Consider the following 20,575-nt stretch of genomic DNA (forward strand, 5'->3'; position numbering starts at 1 on the left):
GGGCAAAGGAAGATTCCCTTTCCAGGAAGGATGGATTTACGTGCCTCTGGGGGTCTTAGAGACTTAGTCTTAGAGCAGGGTCTCCCTGATTCCACCGGCACTGGCAGCCTGCAGCCGCTTCCCCCGCAACTGGGAACACCTGGACAGCACCTGAGGCAGCATGGGGACAAGTGCCCTTGGTCTTCCCAGTCCATGTGAGGCTGTTGGTGAGGCTGGGGGTGATGTCAGAAACGGGCTTAGCACAGGGCCTACAAGTGTGTAGTCGGCACAGGGCCTACAGGTGTGAGGGCCATTTCTGGAGCACCCTCGAGTCTTGGTGATGGGACTGCAGAGGGGAGTCCTGCACAGCCCCTGCCACAGATTGGCTGTTGTGAGGGGGCAGGCATGGCTGGTGGAGTCTCTCTCTCTCTCTCTCACACACACACACAAAATCACTAGCCAGGATGCAGTGTACACACCATGCTCTAGAATCACAGTAAAACAACAGGCATCAACATGGAAGGTGCTGGATCCCAACTGGGGTCCTCTGGTCTTCTCTGTGACTGGCTTCTCCTGGTGTCCAATGACTCACAGGCAAGCCACGGGGACCAGTGTGACTGGGACTCACTCTGGAGAGGAGAACTGCCTGGGTGGCTGGGAGGCACAGAAGTCTTGGCTTTTTCAGTTGGAGCTCAAGGACTCCAGGGCCCAATTACCCTGCCAGGCAGGCAACACTGCCCACATGGCCAATTAGTGGGTCCTCGGGCCTCTGGGACCAGCTGAGGGCAGGTCTGCGTGTCCACCTTGTGGCCCCCGTTTCACTCCATACAGCTCGGTGGCCGTGTCCTGGGCCAACCTGAGGAGCCGCTGTCCCTGAGTTGTCCCTCGGTCCCACACCTCCATCCCCAGGAGGGTGGCGGGGAGGGACAGCAGGCTGCTGTCAGGAGGGGTGCAGGCCAAAGCCAGAGGCTCGGCTGGCCATGTGTTGACCCCGCAGAGTCACAGAACCGATGGGACAGGCTCAGTCCCTGGTCCTCCCAGCTCAGAACCTCCTCAGTGTCCAGTCCCGAAGGTGGGGCCTGGCAGGGAGGCTGGGCCACCAGTGGGAGCCTGTGTCTCCTCTCTGGTCTCACCCAGACCCTCCTTTTCTCTCTGCTCTAACTCCACTGCCCTGGCCCCTCCCCTTCCCCCCACCTCATGCTCTACAGATGGCCCTGCCCCTCCTCCTGCCTCGAGCTCTGGACTCCTGCTGCCTCTGGACTGTCCTTCCTGAAGCACTTTTCCCCCACACCCACCCAGGACGGTCTTGTTTTCCTGCCTGTGGGATTAGTGTCCTGGGTCCGCAGAAACAAACTACCACAAACTAGGAGGCTTAACACAACAGAAAATGATTCTGAGAGTCCCACATCAGGGGTGGGAGTGCCAGGCTCCTCCCACAGGCCCCAGAGGAGGGTTCTTTCTGCCTCTCCATCCTCGGCGGCTCCAGGCTCCCTGGCCCGTGGCCGCATCCCTCCCATCTCTACCTCTGTGGTCACAAGGAGTCGTCTTCTGCTGTCTGTGTCTCCCCCTGGACAGCCCACAGGGACCTCTTCATCTCCACATCCTTCCCTGATTCCATCCTGAAGGACTCAGGTCACAATCATGGGCTCTGGGGTGCAGATAACCTTGGGGACCGTCTCCCGGCCCCCTGGGCCTGCTGGGCTTTCCCTCCTTAGCGTGAGCCCCTGAGCACCCCTCTGAGCATGCTACTTGTGTGTGTTGTGTGTTTCCCTACCCATCACAGAAGGCAAGCTGCATGGGGCTGGGTTCTTGTCTGTTTGTTCGTCATCAAACGCCAGTTGTCTGACTCCTGTCTGGCATGTAGGCAGTTCTTGGGCTACACATGCGTGAATGAGTAAATGGTTGAGTCAGTCAGTTGTGACCAGAGAAGGCCATGGACTGAGGGGTTCCCAGGAGACGGAACCGGTTTCTGTCTCAGCTGCCCATGAGGGAGACAGGCTCTCAGGACCCTGTGCATGGCCTGCAGTCACCTCGGCTGAGCCGGAGCTGTGCTCTGGCTGGTGGAGCAGGAGGACGAGGGGTGGTCCAGGAGGTGCCCTACTCTCTCTGCTAAATCACATGGGGCCAAGGGGTCTGACCGAGCAGGCCAAGGGTGGACCGGATGCAGATGAGCCGCTTCACAAGGTGGAGGGGGGTCCGGGGCTGTAGCTGACCTCCGCTCCTAGGACCGCCCTCCTCCTGCCCCTGGGGTCTCCCTCCACTGACATCAGGTGCCCGCAGCTCAGTGTCTCCAGGACACACACTTCCTGCCCTTGGGACAGCTGATGCGGGATCCCCGGAGCCCCTCCCCTCTGACCTCCCACCTGCACCTAGGTGGTCCCACTGGGTCTGTTCCCTGCTCAGGCTCCAAGGGGACACTGCACACCCCACCCTGGCTGGGGTTTCATGGTCCACTCAGGCCATCTCTTCCTCGCTAGACCCTGAGGGCTGCCGTGGCTGGCTGAGTCTCCCTCACCTTGTTTATCTGGCATGGACCTTGGACCTGGCACAGAGGGATGACCAGAAAGGGAACCAAATGGTAGCAAATGCACGTGGCTGAAGGGACAAGTGCAGAGCAGAGATGGGCTGGGGGTCCAGGCAGCACCAGGCACCGGCTTTAAAAGCCACTCACTTGGCATCCCCCCGTGCTGGTGTGAATCTGATGAATTTTACATGACTCCTAATGAGAGAGTGAATGAGAAAGGGCCTGTGCATGTCTCTATGGGTGCAGGACCCAGGAGGGTTAAGGGGTAGAGACCTCAGGACACAGAGACAAGGTGGAAGCCAAATCTCTGGGGCCTCCACAGAGAGAGGTGGTCCATACAGAGCAGTTGAAATGCCCTGAGGTCGTCTGTGGTCTCCATAGCCCATCCCCCTTTCCTTGTGTTTCCAAACCTGGCCCTGGTCGTGTGGGTGCTCCTCAGATTATCTCTTTTTGATCCCAACTGCCTGACTGACCAGGGTTTGAACTCTGCAGCCGATCAGAGCCGTGTGGAAAGCTGTCTGATGTTTTGAGAGCCCTGACCTCTCTTGGGCCCACATCCCAAGATTCTGACTCTGCGGTCCCCAGGTGGCAACTTGGTGACCTCGCCCCTGAGGGATGCTGCTTCTAAGATGCCAGCTCCTCTTCAGGACACCTGGTGGGCTCCCTGGAGCATGCGGCTGAGGGGTTAGTGCTCCTGGTTCCTCCCTGCAGATGGCTAGAACCTCTTGTTTGTACCTTGGGGAATTCCTTCAATAAATATTGGTGGGTTGCCCACCAGGCACCATGCAGGGCTGCCAGGGTCTCTGCACATGGCTCTCCAGTGGCCTGGGCACCTGGGTGTGTTACAGGTCAACCAGGATCACCTTGTGCGGTAAGAAAACTCATTCTCTCAGCAGTGATATGTGAGGGGTGGGGGCTTATATACAGAAGACAGAGGGGTGGAGTCTAGCTGGGACCTGAGTGGAACAGGACTTTAACATTTAAACCAAAATCTACAGGCCCTGATGATTCCCAGACACACGTTGCTCTGTGGACATTGGTGCTCGGTTCACTGCCTAGTTCAAGGGCTCCATTCCCCAAAACACCGCACTTTGTTTAGGACGTGAAAACCTCAGATGACCTGATACATTTCACTGTTTCCCAAAAGGCGCAGGGTAATTTCAAAGATGAGGAAGCCTGCCTTTGCCTAGCCATAAAATAAGGAAAAGCTAAAGGCAAAGGAAAAAAGGAAAACTATACCCATTTAAATGAAGAGTTCCAAAGAATAGCAAGGAGAGATAAGAAATGTTTCTTCAGTGATCAATGCAAAGAAATAGAGGAAAATAACAGAATGGGAAACACTAGAGATCTCTTCAAGAAAATTACAGATACTGAGGGAAATTTTCATGCAAAGGTGGGCAAAATAAAGGACAGAAATGGCATGGACCTAATCGAAGCAGAGGATATTAAAAAGAGGTGGCAAGAATACACAGAAGAACTATACAAAAAAGATCTTCATGACCCAGATAACCATCATGGTGTGATCACTGACCTAGAGCCAGACATCCTGGAATGGGAAGTAAAGTGGGCCTAGGAAGCATCACTACGAACAAAGTTAGTGGAGGTGATGGAATTCCAGTTGAGCTATTTCAAATCCTAAAAGCTAATGCTGTGAAAGTGCTGCACTCAATATGCCAGCAATTTGGAAAACTCAGCAGTGGCCACAGGACTGGAAAAGGTCAGTTTTCATTCCAATCCCAAAGAAGGGCAATGCCAAAGAATGTTCAAACTAATGTACACCTGCACTCATCTCACACACTAGCAAAGTAATTCTCAAAATTCTCCAAGCCAGGCTTCAACAATATGTGAACTGTGATCTTCTAGATGCTCAAGCTGAAGTTAGAAAAGGCAGAGGAACCAGAGATCAAACTGCCAACATCTGCTGGATCATAGAAAATGCAGAGAATTTCAGAAAAAACATCTACTTCTGCTTTATTGATTATGTCAAAGCCTTTGAGTATGTAGATCACAACAAGCTGTGGAAAATTCTTCAAGAGATGGGAGTACCAGACCACCTTACCTGCCTCCTGAGAAATCTGTATGCAGGTCAAGAAGAAACAGTTAGAACTGGACATGAAACAACAGACTGGTTCCAAATCAGGGAAGGAGTATATACATCAAGGCTGTATGTTGTCACCTGCTTATTTAACTTCTATACAGAGTACATCAGGTGAGATTCCAGGCTGGATGAATCACAAGCTGGAATCAAAATTTCCAGGAGAAATATCAATAACCTCAGATATGCAGATGTCACCACCATTTTGGCACAAGGTGAAGAGGAACCAAAGAGCCTTTTGATGAAAATGAAAGAGTAGAGTGGCAAAGTTGGCGTAAAGCTCAACATTCAAAAACCAAGATCATGGCATCCAGTCCCATCACTTCATGGCAAGCTGATATGGAAACAGTGACAGACTTTACTTTCTTGAGCTCCAAAATCACTGTGGATGGGGACTGCAGCTGTGAAATTCAAAGACACTTGCTCCTTGGAAGAATGCTATGACCAACCTACACAGTATATTAAAATGCAGAGACCCAACTTTGTTGACAAAGGTCCATTAGTCAAAGCTATGGGTTTTCCAGTAGTCATGTATGGATGTGAGAGTTGGACTGTAAAGAAAGCTGAGCGCCAAAGAATTGATGCTTTTGAACCATGACGTTGGAGAAGAGTCTTGAGAGTCCCTTGGACTGCAAGAAGATCCAACCAGTCCATCCTAAAGGAAATCAATCCTGAATATTCCTTGGAAGGACTGATGCCGAAGTCACTCAGTCACCTGATGTGAAGAGCTGGCTCATTGGAAAACACCACGATGCTGGGAAAAATTGAAGGCAGGAGGAGAAGGGAACAACAGAGGATGAGATGGTTGGATTGCATCACTGACTCAATGGACATGAGTTTGAGCAAACTCTGGGAGTTTTTGATGGACAGGGAAGGCTGGTGTGCTGCAGTTCATGAGTTCACAAAGAGCTGGACGTGATTAAGAAACTGAATTGAACTGAAAATGCAGAAAATAATGGCATTATCATCCCCACAGCTATTGTATCAGCATCCATGAGCTGAAGGGGAAAAACTGATGTGGAAGTAAATTTTAAAATAAATGAAGCACTGCAACGATGCAATGCATTTCCATGATTACAAATAAATGTCCTCAAAGAGAAGAGGTGTATTTTCAGATTCTGTTTCAGATGAACAGAATGAAAGTCCACAACATGTCTGCTACAGTGAAGCTCGACCAAAGCCCAGGGCCATTTTCAAGGCACCCTTGAACTCTTTGTTCCTCAGACAGTAGATCAAGGGGTTGATGATTGGGGTGAGGACAGTGTAAACAGCAGAGATGAGCTTGTTGGAGCTCCGGGAATCAATAGCCCGGGGCCGAACATACGTGAAAAGCAAGGCTGTGTAGAAGATGGTGACCACGGTGAGGTGAGAAGCGCAGGTGGAGAAGGCTCTCCAGCAGCCCGAGGCCGAGGGGATGTGCAGGACGGCCAGGGTGATGTGCCCGTAGGACAGCACAGTGGCCACGAGTGGGAACACCAGGATGAGGAAGGCCAGGACAAAGTCGACCAGCTCTGCGGTTGAGTAGTCCGTGCAGGCCAGTTTGAGGATGGGGGAGATGTCACAGAAGAAGTGGTTCAGGACATTGGAACCACAGAACGTGGCGCTGGAGATAAAATAGACCTTGATCACGGAGATGGTGAAGCCACTCATGAAGGAGAAGGCCACCAACTGGACACACAGCCCTGTGGTCATGATGGCTTGGTAGCGCAGGGGGTGGCAGATGGCCACATAGCGGTCGTAGGCCATGGAGGCCAGGAGCACACATTCGGTGCACACCAGGGAGCTGAAGAAGTAGAGCTGGGTCATGCAGCCCACGAAGGAGATGCGCCTCCTCTGCAGGAGGAAGCCGTCCAGCATCTTGGGGATGATGTCACACACGTACCAGATCTCCAGGGAAGACATGATGCCCAGAAAGTAGTACATGGGCCTGTGGAGGGAGGGGCTGCCCCAGACGGTGAGGATGATGGCCAGGTTCTCCACCAGCACAAAGAGGTAGGTGAGCAGGAAGAGGAGGAAGAGCAGGTACTGCAGCCGGGGGGCCGTGGGGAAGCCCACCAGGATGAAGGCGCTGACCTGGGTCACATTCTTCCCCCTCATTCTCTTGTGCGGGGCACCCAGGGCCACAAACAACCTTCAGGCCAGATGAGGGCCAAGGACGGCTGGGGAAAGAAAGCAGAGGTCAGCCTGGGGGTGGGTTTTGACCCAAGGAGTGGGCGCCTGTGTCCTTGGACAGCAGGGGAACAGAAACTGTCTCTAAGTTAAGCCTGAAGCATTCAGTGTGGGGGGGGGGTCTAGGTTTCCTGTGGACTGGACACCCTGAGAGCAGGTGGGGCTCTGGAATAGCCTGCCCATTTCCTCCCCCGGTTGATCTTCAAATCATCTGATTGCTTTTATAAGCTGGACTTTCCCGAAGGCGTCTAATAGCCATAAGGGATGTCCACAGTCCTTGGCTACATTGGAAGATAGTTGTCCTTCACCTGGTTTCAGAGATGCTTTTGTAAAAGGAAGGGATACCAGGGGCTGGTAAGGTTTATGGGTCTCTCTGAGCAGCCAGACTCCAGACCCATGGCATCTCTCCACAGAGCTGGGGGTGTGAAGAGCAGGAGGAGCCTCCCAGGTCAACAGGAGAGAGTTGTCACCTCAAGGCCCCCTTGAGATCTGGTAAAGGATGAAAAGATAAAGCCCCACAACATCAGAAACTCCTGCGGGGAGTACCAGCAAGGGGAGGTGTCAACGGGGTTCCGGAGGAGAGCAAACAGAAGGCAGAGGGGCTGGGGCAGCAGAGTGGGGGAGTCCAGAACATTCTCGAGGGGCCTGTCACCGCTGAGGGAGGAGCCACCTGCCCAGCGAGCCCATGACCAGGGTTAAGGGGGTGTGTGTGACAGGGGCATAAAGACAGAGCTCTACATGCAGTGTCTGCAGAACAGTCCAGGGGCTGCCCTGGCACGCTTTCTCCACCTGCAGGTGGGTCCCCCAGAGCCAGCCTGTAGACTATAGCCCACCAGGCTCTTCTGTCCATGGGATCCTCCAGGCCAGGATACTGGAGTGGGTTGCCATTTCCTTCTCCAGGGGATCTTCCCGACCCTAGCCCTTATCATATGTCAGATGTAACTCACATAAATTCCCTCTTGTAACCCTCACCATGGCCATGGGGAAACAAGGCTCAGATTTTTCACGTGAAAATCTGAGGTTCACGGTGAAAAATTCAGGAACTCACGAAGACACACGGGTCCTCAGACACTGAGGCCACGACTCTTCCCAAGGGACGTCAACAAGAGAAACAGTGAGCCCATTTGGGTGCAGGCTAGAGACTCGGAATTATTAAGATGGACTGTTAGAGCTTTGGGTTGCCCTCTGACACTATTCTAACAGGCTATAAAACAGAAAGTCACAAAATAAATAGTATCATCAGAAGAAAAGGCAGAGGTTTATGCCGTGGTTTTCTTATAGCTTAATTTCACAGATGAAAATGACATGCCAAGAGCTTAGACAATTCCTAAAGGCACTCATGGGATGGCCAACATTAGAGTCTCAAGGTCTCCACTTTCTGAGAAAGCTGACAAGACAGAAGGCCCCATGTCCCCATGATATAAACACAAGAACTGTTAGAGATGCTTCAGAGACAGCCATGGCCTCAGATGCTGTACCAGAATGAATCTCCCTCTTCTCTCAGGAGCAGAGCTTTCTCATGGCTTATAAACTGTCGCAGGGTGCGGGGATTTCCCAATTCATTTCACCAAGTGGCAAATTCCTTTCCACGAAAGGAGAACTAGGTGCCAATGACCTAGTGTGTGTGTGTGTGTATTTAGTGTAGTTACAAAACTCAAATGAAAAGCCAGGAGGTAGCACCCAGAAGCACGTTCAGACAGCAAATGCCACAGACAAGCAAGCGTGCCCGTGCTCAGAGCGCAAGCTGCTGCCGGGCGATCAAACGTATCAGAGTGATGACGGGAGTCCTGCTGATGCAGAAAGGCTTTGACCAAAAACGATCCCAAACTTTGTATATATTTGCCATCCCCAAATAAGTGATTTATTTGAATATTAATATATAAAAAATCTCTGATTCAACATAGAAAATAACCTTATGGTTACCAAAGGGGTAAGTGGGGGGTACTTTAGGAGTTTGGGATTAACAGATACATACACACTACTATATATAAGATAGAGAACCAACAAAGGCCTTCTCTGTAGCAAAGGGAACTACACTCAACATCTTGTAATAACCTATAACCGAAAAGAATCTATGGGTGAATTGCCTTCGGGCTTCCCTGGTGGCTCAGAGGGTAAAGCGTCTGCCCGCAATGCAGGAAACCCAGGTTCGATTACTGGGTTGGGAAGATCCCCTGGAGAAGGAAATAGCAACCCACTCCAGTATTCTTGCCTGGAAAATCCCATGGATGGAGAAGCCTGGTAGGCTACAGTCCATGGGGTCGCAAAGAGTCGGACACGACTGAGCGACTTCACTCACTCTTCACTCACACCTGAAACTAACACACCATTATAAATCAAGTGGACTCCAGTAAAAATGTAAAAACAAGTCAAAAATGTCAATACCTATTGCAGTAGATTCTCTTAGCAATGACTTCCAATGAATCATGACTTCAGGTAAGAAAAAATATCTCTCACTCAGCCAACAGCCTGTGACATCCCTGTGGTTAGTATCAGAATCACTCACATTCTGCTGAGACTAGGATGAAGATGGGTATTCTTTAAAACCACCAAGAAGTAAGAACGCCGCCCTCTACTACCTACTACAAAAATGGATAAAGAAGTAGACAAAACTGTCGTTATTTCCAGATAATGTGTCTTTAACCTAGAAAACCCAGATTATAATTGATTGTTGGTGTTGTTCAGTCACCAGTTGGGTCTGACTCTTTGCGACCCCATGGACTGTAGCACGCCAGGCCTCTGTGTCCCTCACCGTCTCCCGATGCTTGCCCAAGTTCATGCATAATTGATTAAGGGATTTCAAAATGATATTAAAGCTGTAGTCATCCTATATGGCTTCCCAGGTGGCACTGGTGGTAAAGAACCTGCCGATGAAGGAGGCGTAAGAGACACAGGTTCAACCCCTGGGCTGCCAGCAATTAATCATGAATATGTCCCTTGAAGATATATTGTAAAGCTGTCAATATTTCCAAGTGGATTTTAAATTTTAACTTGACTATAGCTGTGCATGCATGTGCTAAGTTGCTTCAGTTGTGTCTGACTCTGTCCGACCCCATGGACTGTAGGCCCCCAGACTCCTCTGTCCATGGGATTCTCCAGGCAAGAATACTGGAGTGGGTTGCCATGCCCTCTCCAGGGGATCTTCCCACCAGGGATCGAGCCCCCGTCTCTTACGCCTCCTGCATCTGCTACTGGCACTGCCAGGGCAGCTTTGATCACAGTTGAAACCTCACCAAACTTTATTTTCCTTAAAACGGAATGAAATGATCCTTAAAATCCTCTTCAAGTAAGAACACATGGGAATATCAAAGACGGTTCAGGAAAAAGAAAGGCGAGGATTAGTGAAGACAACTTGCTATTTTGGAGATGAGAAAATGCAATGAAGTGAAAGTAGAGAGAAAGGCAGTGCCAAAGACCCTCAGACCAGTGCACAGCTGCACGCACCCCACACGCAGCAAAGCGCTGCTCAGAATCCTCCAAGCCAGGCCTCAGCAATATGTGAACCGTGAACTTCCTGATGTTCAAGCTGGCTTTAGAAAAGGCAGAGGAACCAGAGATCAAATTGCCAACATCCGCTGGATCATGGAAAAAGCAAGAGAGTTCCAGAAAAACATCTATTTCTGCTTTATTGACTATGCCAAAGCCTTTGACTGTGTGGATCACAATAAACTGTGGAAAATTCTGAAAGAGATGGGAATACCAGACCACCTGACCTGCCTCTTGAGAAATTTGTATGCAGGTCAGGAAGCAACAGTTAGAACTGGACATGGAACAACAGACTGGTTCCAAATAGGAAAAGGAGTTCGTCAAGGCTGTATATTGTCACCCTGCTTATTTAACTTCTATGCAGAGTACATCATGAGAAATGCTAGGCTGGATGAAGCAAAACTGGAATCAAGATTGCTGGGAGAAATATCAATAACCTCAGATACGCAGATGACACCACCCTTACGGCAGAAAGTGAAGAGGAACTAAAAAGCCTCTTGATGAAAGTGAAAGTGGAGAGTGAAAAAGTTGGCTTAAAGCTCAACATTCAGAAAATGAAGATCATGGCATCTGGTCCCATCACTTCATGGGAAATAGATGGGGAAACAGTGGAAACAGTGGCAGACTTTATTTTTCTGGGCTCCAAAGTCACTGCACATGGTAATTGCAGCCATGAAATTAAAAGATGCTTACTCCTTGGAAGGAAAGTTATGACCAACCTAGATAGAATATTCAAAAGCAGAGACATTACTTTGCCAACAAAGGTCTGTCTAGTCAAGGCTATGGTTTTTCCTGTGGTCATGTATGGATGTGAGTGTTGGACTTCGAAGAAAGCTGAGCACTGAAGAATTGATGCTTTTGAACTGTGGTGTTGGAGAAGACTCTTGAGAATCCCTTGGACTGCAAGGAGATCCAACCAGTCCATTCTGAAGGAGATCAGCCCTGGGATTTCTTTGGATGGAATGATGCTAAAGCTGAAACTCCAGTACTCTGGCCACCTCATGCAAAGACTTGACTCATTGGAAAAGACTCTGATGCTGGGAGGGATTGGGGGCAGGAGGAGAAGGGGACGACAGAGGATGAGATGGCTGGATGGCATCACTGACTCGATGGACGTGAGTGTGAGTGAACTCCGGGAGCTGGTGATGGACAGGGAGACCTGGCGTGCTGCGATTCATGGGGTTGCAAAGAGTCAGACACGACTGAGCAACTGAACTGAACTGAATGGTTTAATAAAAGAAATGTTAAAAATAATGAGTGCTGCCACTTAGTCGATGGGACAGTGTGAAAACAGTATGTTGTTGTTTAGTTGCTCAGTCATGTCCGACTCTGTGACCCCATGGGCTGCAGCATGCCAGGCTTCACTGTCCTTCACCATCTCCTAGAGTTTGTTCAAACTCATGTCCATTGAGTTGATGATGCCATTCAACCATCTCATCCTCTGTCATCCCCTTCTCCTGCCCTCAATCTTTCCTAGCATCAGGGTCTTTTCCAAGGAGTCCCCTCTTCAACTATCTCTATCTCTAGTTCTTAGATAGAAAGTTCTAAATCAAATCTCATGGGGTATAATTAGGAAGAAAAGGGAAGATTGCTTAATGAATGATTCCAAGGTCATCTGTTAAATATTTGTTAAAAAACTAAGTGAGTCTTTTCTTTATATGTAACACCAGAAAGCAGGGTTCTGATGGATAAGACATCAGTACTCAAAGGTCCACCAGCCCTGTCCTTGTCCATGGACACCATGGAGTGGAGAGCGTGGCCCACATGTGTGGAGGCAGAAGCCACTCTTTGGAATTTGGTTGTTAATGAATAAGTCAAAGATTAAGAGTGACATTTAAAAATACCTGAGAGGTCAGATTTCGTGGTGGGGCAGAGGGAAAGCTTAACTGGAGCTGAGCGAGTCTGAGGGTCCCTCCCAGACACCGGCGTGTTATCACACCCACATCTGAAAATTCTTTACACCCTCCCTTTGGCCATTGTTTTGGACAGTCAGAACATTGCATGGCGAAGCACAGATTTCTGGTTTCTCTTGAAAAATTAAAAGGTCAGGGGTGGGGACAGCATGGTCGGAGTTCCTGCATGCCCACACAGGCCAGACCCTCAGACAGGCTGAACCCTAGGACGGTGTGAGAACCACTCCTGCTCCCCAGGCTGCCCTCAAATTGTTCACACCCATGGCCCCTCTGTTACCTGGCTCCAGCCATGGGCGCTAGGCTCCCACAGAGCTGAGCCATCCCCACCGCCCTGCGTGCGCCCTGTCCAGTCTCCTCCTGCTTCTTCTCTCCTTTGCCGTGGACTCTGCTGAGCGGTTAGACATCTCTCTGACTCGGCATCCCTGCTGTACCACCCTCTGTCTCATCTGCAACTGCTCAGCTGCGCCATGGTCTTAGCCCCCATGCCCACAGGCTTCTGTCCCCACACCAGCAGTCCCTCAGGTGCCTGTCACCAGCCCATCCTAATTTCCGGGCCACGATCCAGTTCTTTCTCCACCGGCCTCTCCTCCACGTGTGCTGCCTTGACCCCAGCCATCTTCTCTCACCGTCCATGCTCAGCAAGGCCACCCACTCCCAAGTCTCTACCTGGTGAGGCCCACACCCCCATCTCTCTACCGATCCTGCCCATGTGTCCAGCCAATGACGAGAGGCCTCCACTGGCCCTGGAGTCCAAACCCTCCTCCTTGTGTTCGTCATCAGGCAGCGGCACCATCATGCACCCAGCTGCCCCTGGCAGATGCCCAGCTTCAGTTCTTCTCCCCGGCGTGGCTCAGCCAAGGCTGGTCCTAGTCGTCCCGCATCCTTGGCGTCTCTAGAACTGGCTCCCTTGTCTCCACTCTCCTGGGCTTCCGCCCAGCTACCCTGCATTCAGGTTTCATCACCATGCCAGAATGACAGTCCCTGAACTCTAACTGATCCTCACTCGCCTTCCTGACTCCATCTGGTCCACCCTCCACAGGGTGGAGAACAGCATGCGGATCTTCCAGCCACATCCATGCAACATTCCTGGTACGAACTCTGCTTTCCCAACAGACCCGTCTTCTCCCCCCTCACCTCCTCCCCCTCCAACAACAACAGTCCTGCCCAAGGAGCCACTTTCGGTCCCTGAGAGCACCTTGCTGACCTCAGGTGCCCCTGATGCCCCGCCGAGGCCAGAACTCGGGCATCCATCAGGTCTCGGATGTCTTCTTCCCCAAGGGCTGGCTGGGCCCCCAGTGCTGCTCCGAGACACCCTGAAGGGGAGGCTTCAGGATCTGGGCGCAGAGGGGAGAAAGCATGCTTGCTAGAGAGGGGAAGAAAGAGCTGGGTTTGGGCTGTGCTGGATTTGAGGGACCCCCGTGTCCAGACCCCGCGAGTAGGGCCCTGATGTCCAGACCTCACGGGGTAGGGGGAAGGCAGGGGAGGGGCCAGTCCCTATCCATCTGACACTGAGCGCCCACTACTGGGAAGTTAGGATTGCAAGGCACTTGGGCTCAATCAGGAGAGAAAACAGTCTACAACTTCCGCCTTCATGAAATGCAAGTTCTAGGAGAGGCATAGAAGCAGAAAGAAAGGGACCTACACTTGTAACTTGCAGATCAGTTGCTGAGGGCGTTCCCAGGTGATGAGAAGATGTAGGGCAGGTCAGGGCGGGTGGGGCTGGCGATGCTGGGTGTGGGAGTGGGCATTGGTGAGGAGCTGATGCGGTGAGGACTGGCCGGGCAGCTGTGTGGGGAGGACCCTAGGGTGCATCTGAGAGCGGAGAGGACAGCAAGGAGACAAGCCCATTGGAGCAGAGTGGGACAGTGCAGCCTCCGGGAGCTCCGCCACCAAGGGGGGGGGTCACCCCGTGGAGGACGAGAGGGCAGGAGCAGAGGATGCCAGGGTAGCCCTACCCCAAAATCAGGGGTCCCTTCCACTGAGACTCAGGTCTCCCCTGATGGGGGCGGTGGGCAAAGCGGAGGTCTCCCACCGCACCTGCTGTGACAGCAGAAGACAGAGCAGACGTGGACCAGCGTCCCTGTCTGATCACGTCCCTCCCTGTCCATCCCTGTGAGGACAGGAGGGGACAAAAGCAGGGCACGGAGGCAGGGCCCAGCGGGGGCAGGGGAGACGCAGAGCAGCCTTGAGCAGCCTGGGGTGCCGGCAGGGGCAGCTGACCTCTGGTGGACGTGTCCCCCACATTTCTAGAGCAGGGGGACATCTCCTGGCGGACAGAGTGGACGATAGGAGAGCCTGGGACCCTCCATGGATACCTTCAGAGCTCAGGGGGAGGATGCTGGAGATGTGGCTGGGTGGTGGTGGGGGCAGCGTGGGAGGGAGGAAGCCCCCGTCGTGAGATCAGGGAGGGGGACACAGGTCGCAAGGGGCCTCTCAGTCCTGGCCCCGCTCCACACACTCCCAAGACACCGGGTCCAGCGGCCGCCAGACAGGCCCCTCGACCGAGAGGAAGCACCCAGGAACCTACCTAAGGGCCACAGGCGCCGCTGGCTTCCCCCAGCCCAGCACAGGCTGCTGTCGCCCCCTCTGCCCACTGACCCCCAAGCAGACAGCGCCCGTGTGATCTGGCCTTTCCTGAGAGGCAGCTGGCCAGCTCTGGGGCTCTGCTGATTTAAAGGAGGTGCCGGGAAGAAGGCTGTTGGCTTCCTCCCCATCCCTCCCAGACGCGGGGCTCCAGGGTCTAATTACCCTGCCACAGAGACGTAACTGCCCCCACACCACCAATTAGCATGGAGTCTCCCAGCCTGCGCCTCCGGGCCCTGCTGGTGGCATCTGCTGACACAGCCCTGCTGGGCTTCAATGCTGACCCGCCCTCGCCCTGTCCAGGGGTCCAGGCCCTTGATGGAGCTTTTGCCCCTGTCCACTCAGTCTCCCACCACAGAGTGCTGTCTTCACCCCAACCTCTGATACTCCTTCCCGTCATGACTGTGAAGGGGTATGACTCCTGTTTGGGGCCAGGGGGCGCTCCAGGGACAATGACCATGATCTGCTCCAGGGAGATGGACTCAGTGGGGACCCTGTGCTATCTCAGGGTTCATGGACATTATTATTCATAAAGGGGCAGGGAAATTTGAGTTTTTGATTCAAGAGAAGAACATTTTCCACACATACATAATCAACACACACACCATTGTATCAGTTCAGTTCAGTTGCTCAGTCGTGTCTGACTCTTTGCAACCCCATGGACTGCATGCAGCATGCCAGGCCTCCCTGTCCATCACCAACTCCTGGAGTTTACTCAAACTCATGCCCATTGAGTCGGTGATGCCATCCAACCTTTTCATCCTCTGTCATCCCCTTCTCCTCCTGACCTCAATCTTTCCCAGCATCAGGGTCTTTTCAAATGAGTCAGCTCTCCGCATCAGGTGGCCAAAGTATTGGAGTTTCAGTTTCAACATCGGTCCTTCCAGTGAATACCCAGGACTGATCTCCTTTAGGATGGACTGGTTGGATCTCCCTGCAGTCCAAGGGACTCTCAAGAGTCTTCTCCAACACCACAGTTCAAAAACATCTTCTGTGCTCAGCTTTCTTTACAGTCCAACTCTCACATCCATACATGACCACTGGAAAAACCATAGCCTTGACTAGACGAACCTTTGTTGGCAAAGTAATATCTCTGCTTTTTAATATGCTGTCTAGGTTGGTTATAACTTTCCTTCGAAAGAGAAAGTGTCTTTTAATTTCATGGCTGCAATCACCATCTGCAGTGATTTTGGAGGCCCCCAAAATAAAATCTGCCACTGAGTGATGGGACTGGATGCCATGGTCTTAGTTTTCTGAATGTTGAGCTTTAAGCCAACTTTTCCACTCTCTTTCACCTTCATCAAGAGGCTCTTTAGTTCTTCACTTTCCGCCATAAGGGTGGTGTCATCTGCATATCTGAGGTTATTGATATTTCTCCCGGCAATCTTGATTCCAGCTTGTGCTTCTTCCAGCCTAGCGTTTCTCACGATGCAGTCTGCATATAAGTTAAATAAGCAGGGTTACAATATACAGCCTTGACGTACTCCTTTTCCTATTTGGAATCAGGCTGTTGTTCCATGTCCAGTTCTAACTGTTGCTTCCTGACCTGCATACAGGTTTCTCAAGAGGCAGGTCAGGTGGTCTGATATTCCCATCTCTTTCAAAATTTTCCACAGTTTATTGTGATCCACACAGTCAAAGGCTTTGGCATAGTTAATAAAGCAGAAATAGATGTTTTTTCTGGAACTCTCTTGCTTTCTCGATGATCCAGCAGATGTTGGCAATTTGATCTCTGGTTCCTCTGCCTTTTCTAAAACCAGCTTGAACATCTGGAAGTTCATGGTTCACATATTGCTAAAGCCTGGCTTGGAGAATTTTGAGCATTACTTTACTAGCATGTGAGATGAGTGCAATTGTGTGGTAGTTTGAGCATTCTTTGGCATTGCCCTTCTTTGGGATTGGAATGAAAACTGACCTTTTCCAGTCCTGTGGCCACTGCTGAGTTTTCCTAATTTGCTGGCATATTGAGTGCAGCACTTTCACAGCATTATCTTTTAGAATTTGAAATAGCTCAACTGGAATTCCATCGCCTCCACTAGCTTTGTTCGTAGTGATACTTCCTAAGGCCCACCTGACTTCACATTCCAGGATGTCCGAATGTGGGAGTGATCACACCATGGTGATTATCTGGGTCGTGAAGATCTTTTTTGTACAGTTCTTCAGTGTATTCTTGCCACCTCTTCTTAATATCTTCTGCTTCTGTTAGGTCCATACCATTTCTGTCCTTTATTGAGCCGATCTTTGCATGAAATATTCCCTTGATATCTTGAATTCTCTTGAAGCAGTCTCTAGTCTTTCCCATTCTATTGTTTTCCTCTATTTCTTTGCATTGATCGCTGAGGAAGGCTTTCTTATCTCTCCTTGCTATTCTTTGGAACTCTGCACTCAAATGGGTATATCTTTACTTTTCTTCTTTGCTTTTCACTTCTCTCCTTTTCACAGCTATTTGTAAGGCCTCCTCAGACAGCCATTTTGCTAACTCCTGGGAGAGGGCTAATTAGTCTAAGCCTGCGCGCTTAGCATGGTTATCACATCTGTTTGCCCATCACCATGAAAACAGCAGCACAGCGTTCAGCGCACTGCATTGGCTGGCTCTTCTGTGCTTCAACCAGGGCTTTCCCATCAGTTGGTCATAGGATGGCAGGATTCCAAACAGGATGTTGCCTGTCCACCTGCACCTGCCCTTCCTAAACCAGGACGCTTGCAGTTGGTCACTCAAGAGCCACTCGTAGGACGTTGTCCATGTGGCAGTGGGGTCTGGCTGCTCGGCAGACGGCCCTAAAGCCAGCCCTGGAGGAAGAGGCACCCAGCTCATGACACCAGGCTCCTGAACGGCCATTTCCGTGTTATCATGGAACTCCCCCCTTATTGCAGTGTTTCTCTGACATCACCCAAGACTTTATGGGTGTCTTGGCTTCAGGATTATTTCACATCATCAGTCCTGGGGACACTTGCACCCAATGCTCAACAGTAGCTGCTGACTGTCCCTCAGATATGTTTCATCATCCCTGGGTCTAGAAGTGCCCTGCCCCAAATCCCGCTGTTTGCCACTAGGTGGCACTCACAGGCTTTAACCATGCGCTCCAGTCCGCAAAAGTGTGACTTACAGATTCTTCCCAAGCCATGTCTGAGACTGTATGCTCTTCAGGGCCAAGGGCACACTGCTGCTGCTGCTAAGTCACTTCAGTCGTGTCCGGCTCTGTGCGACCCCATAGACAGCAGCGCACCAGGCTTCCCCGTCCCTGGGATTCTCCAGGCAAGAACACTGGAGTGGGTTGCCATTTCCTTCTCCAATAAGGGCACACTAGAGACTCAGATATAAGCTGCTGTTGTTCAGCTCCCCTTCAGACATGGCTTCTGTCAGGTGTGGGTAGGAGCCAGCAGTCTTCAAATGTGGCACTTTGCATCCTCTGAACAACCCAACCGTGCATGGCGTTTCTCCTTAGTTCCACGGAGAGGCAAGGACTGCAGTCTGTTTTCAGATGCCTGTGGGATGTCAAGGGTGGCTTCTCCTGTGTCGTTCCTAAGAATTTCTCTGTCTGCTGGGCCCTTCTGTCTTTGCTGGACTCACCTACCGGCTTCTGTTAGTCACGTGCACCAGCAGTGTACGTAAGTCACTCCCAGCTTGCTCTCCAGTGTCTGACATTACTGTGATATCAGTTTAGTGTTTATTACAGTCAGGCCCTGCATCAAGTACAAATGTCCTCCTACCAAATTATGACAGAAAGTTGGCAAATTCAGGAAACCCTGTGACTAGACGGTAAATGTAAAATGGGGTGCTTTCCACATGGAGACACACTGTGGTTGACTTCTATATAAGACTGAGATAAGAAAAAGGCCATCTGCAAGACCCATCCCTGAGTACACATCTCCTTTAGCTTGCTTGTTTTTTATTTTTTTTTTGCACTACTGAAACCATACGAAGAACTTCTGATGCTATTGGTGGTATGTGTATGCTCTGTCCTTGGGATTTCCCAGGCAAGAATACTGGAGTGGGTTGCTATTTCCTCCTCCAGAGGATCTTTCTGATCAGGGATTGAACCCGTGTCTCCCATGGATCCTAGCCTGGCAGGCAGGTTCTTTACCACTGAGCCACCTGGGAAGCCCCGTTATGGGTGGTATTTGAGCCTTAATAGTCTATGTGGTGGAGAAGGCAATGGCACCCCACTCCAGTACTCTTGCCTGGAAAATCCCATGGATGGAGGAGCCTGGTGGGCTGCAGTCCATGGGGTCCCTGAGAGTCGGACATGACTGAGCGACTTCACTTTCACTTTTCACTTTCATGCATTGGAGAAGGAAATGGCAACCCACTCCAGTATTCTTGCCTGGAGAATCCCAGGGACGGGGGAGCCTGGTGGGCTGCCGTCTATGGGGTCGCACAGAGTCGGACACGACTGAAGTGACTTAGCAGCAGCAGTCTATGTGGGTCTCCACTAGCAGTCTGATTCTCTCACAGGTTGCACAGGGCTGTTGTACAGAAATTTGTTTACAAGCATCCCAGTTTCTAACATGTTATTAACTAAAGTGGTTATCTCTTCTTGTCTACTATACATTCATTTATAATTCTGCACTATTTCAAGTTAACGACCTGTATGGGCTCAGGCAATTCTTTGGGCACCCATGTGGTATACTGAATTAACACTGACTGAAGGGTGAGCTTACACATTTCCCATATTACAAAACTAGGCAGGGGAAGTGTTGCCAAGTCAGACACAGTATCTATCCCAATAATATAGTCAGGTAAATGTGATGCAGCCACTTCAATGAAGTCCATTCAGGTATTCCAGTTTTCATCCAAACTTCCACCTTAATCCCATCACCGCCCAGTCTAGCTCTATCTCCTCCCAATCTACCTGTATCTTCCAGGTGGGACTCTACCTGGAAGGTTTACCAACAGGTTTTGGAACCAAGTCGGGCTCCTATGTCAAGGTTTCCAAGACAAATATTTTCTCCACCCTCTGGTCATTTTTCCAACAACTACACTTATGTGCTAAGTTGCTTCAATCATGTCCAACTCTGCAACCCCACGGACTGTAGCCCGTCAGGCTCCTCTGTCCATGGGATTCTCCAGGCAAGAACACTGGGGTGGATTGCCATGCCCTCCTCCAGGGGATCTTCCCGACCCAGGGATCGAACCCAGATCTCCTACATTGGCAGGTGGATTCTTTACCATCTGAACAACCAGGGAAGCCCAGATTTCTCCCTTACTCCTGCTTCTGTCTTTTCTCTCTCCCTATATTTATGATGTCTTTTGTAAAAAGTACATAGGTTTTATACAGGTTTTTTTATTTAGCCAATCTGATAATAAAATATTTATTACATTAAAGCTTAGTGTAAATGGTGTATAATTTTATTAACATGTGTTGCTTGTTTTCATTTGGCCCCTCTATTTATATTTTTTATCTACATGCAATTGAATGGATTTTTTTTAGATTTTTGCTTTCCTCTTATTATTACATTACTGCACACTTTATACTATTATTTTCTTGCTATCTTATGAAAGACAACATGCATTATTCTCTCAGTATAGTCAAAGGAGAACTATTATTTTGTAACTGCTATGATAATGCTAGAGCTTTAAAAGTTCAAATTCACTTACTCTCTCCCAACTTTTGCAAATTTCCACATAAATCTTAGTCCACATATCATTTGTCTTATTTTTATACAACCAAAAAATTTAATATTTATCCATCTATTTATGCTTAAATTACTCTTCATTGATTTTTACATTATTCTATTTCCATCTGGGATCATTTAAGGGAATTTGAAAAGCCTGAAAGTGAAAGTGTTAGTTGCTCAGCCATGTCTGGCTCTGAGACCCTGTGG

The 20,575-nt window shown here is 50.3% G+C and overlaps 1 protein-coding gene across 1 annotated transcript; it reads right to left on the bottom strand.

Annotated features, from left to right (window-relative positions):
• Positions 1 to 5,756: 5,756 nt before the first annotated feature.
• Positions 5,757 to 6,695, bottom strand: LOC139180373 (olfactory receptor 6B2). Its single transcript, XM_070782012.1, has one exon. The coding sequence runs from the start codon at positions 6,693 to 6,695 to the stop codon at positions 5,757 to 5,759; it is 939 nt and encodes a 312-aa protein (XP_070638113.1).
• Positions 6,696 to 20,575: the final 13,880 nt, after the last annotated feature.

This window comes from Bos indicus, chromosome 3 (assembly GCF_029378745.1).
Source record: "Bos indicus isolate NIAB-ARS_2022 breed Sahiwal x Tharparkar chromosome 3, NIAB-ARS_B.indTharparkar_mat_pri_1.0, whole genome shotgun sequence".
In the NCBI taxonomy this organism is placed as follows: Eukaryota; Metazoa; Chordata; class Mammalia; order Artiodactyla; family Bovidae; genus Bos; species Bos indicus.

Bases quoted from the DNA above. Each gene is read 5' to 3' on its own strand.
- LOC139180373 (XM_070782012.1), bottom strand. From the start codon at position 6,695: ATGAGGGGGAAGAATGTGACCCAGGTCAGCGCCTTCATCCTGGTGGGC.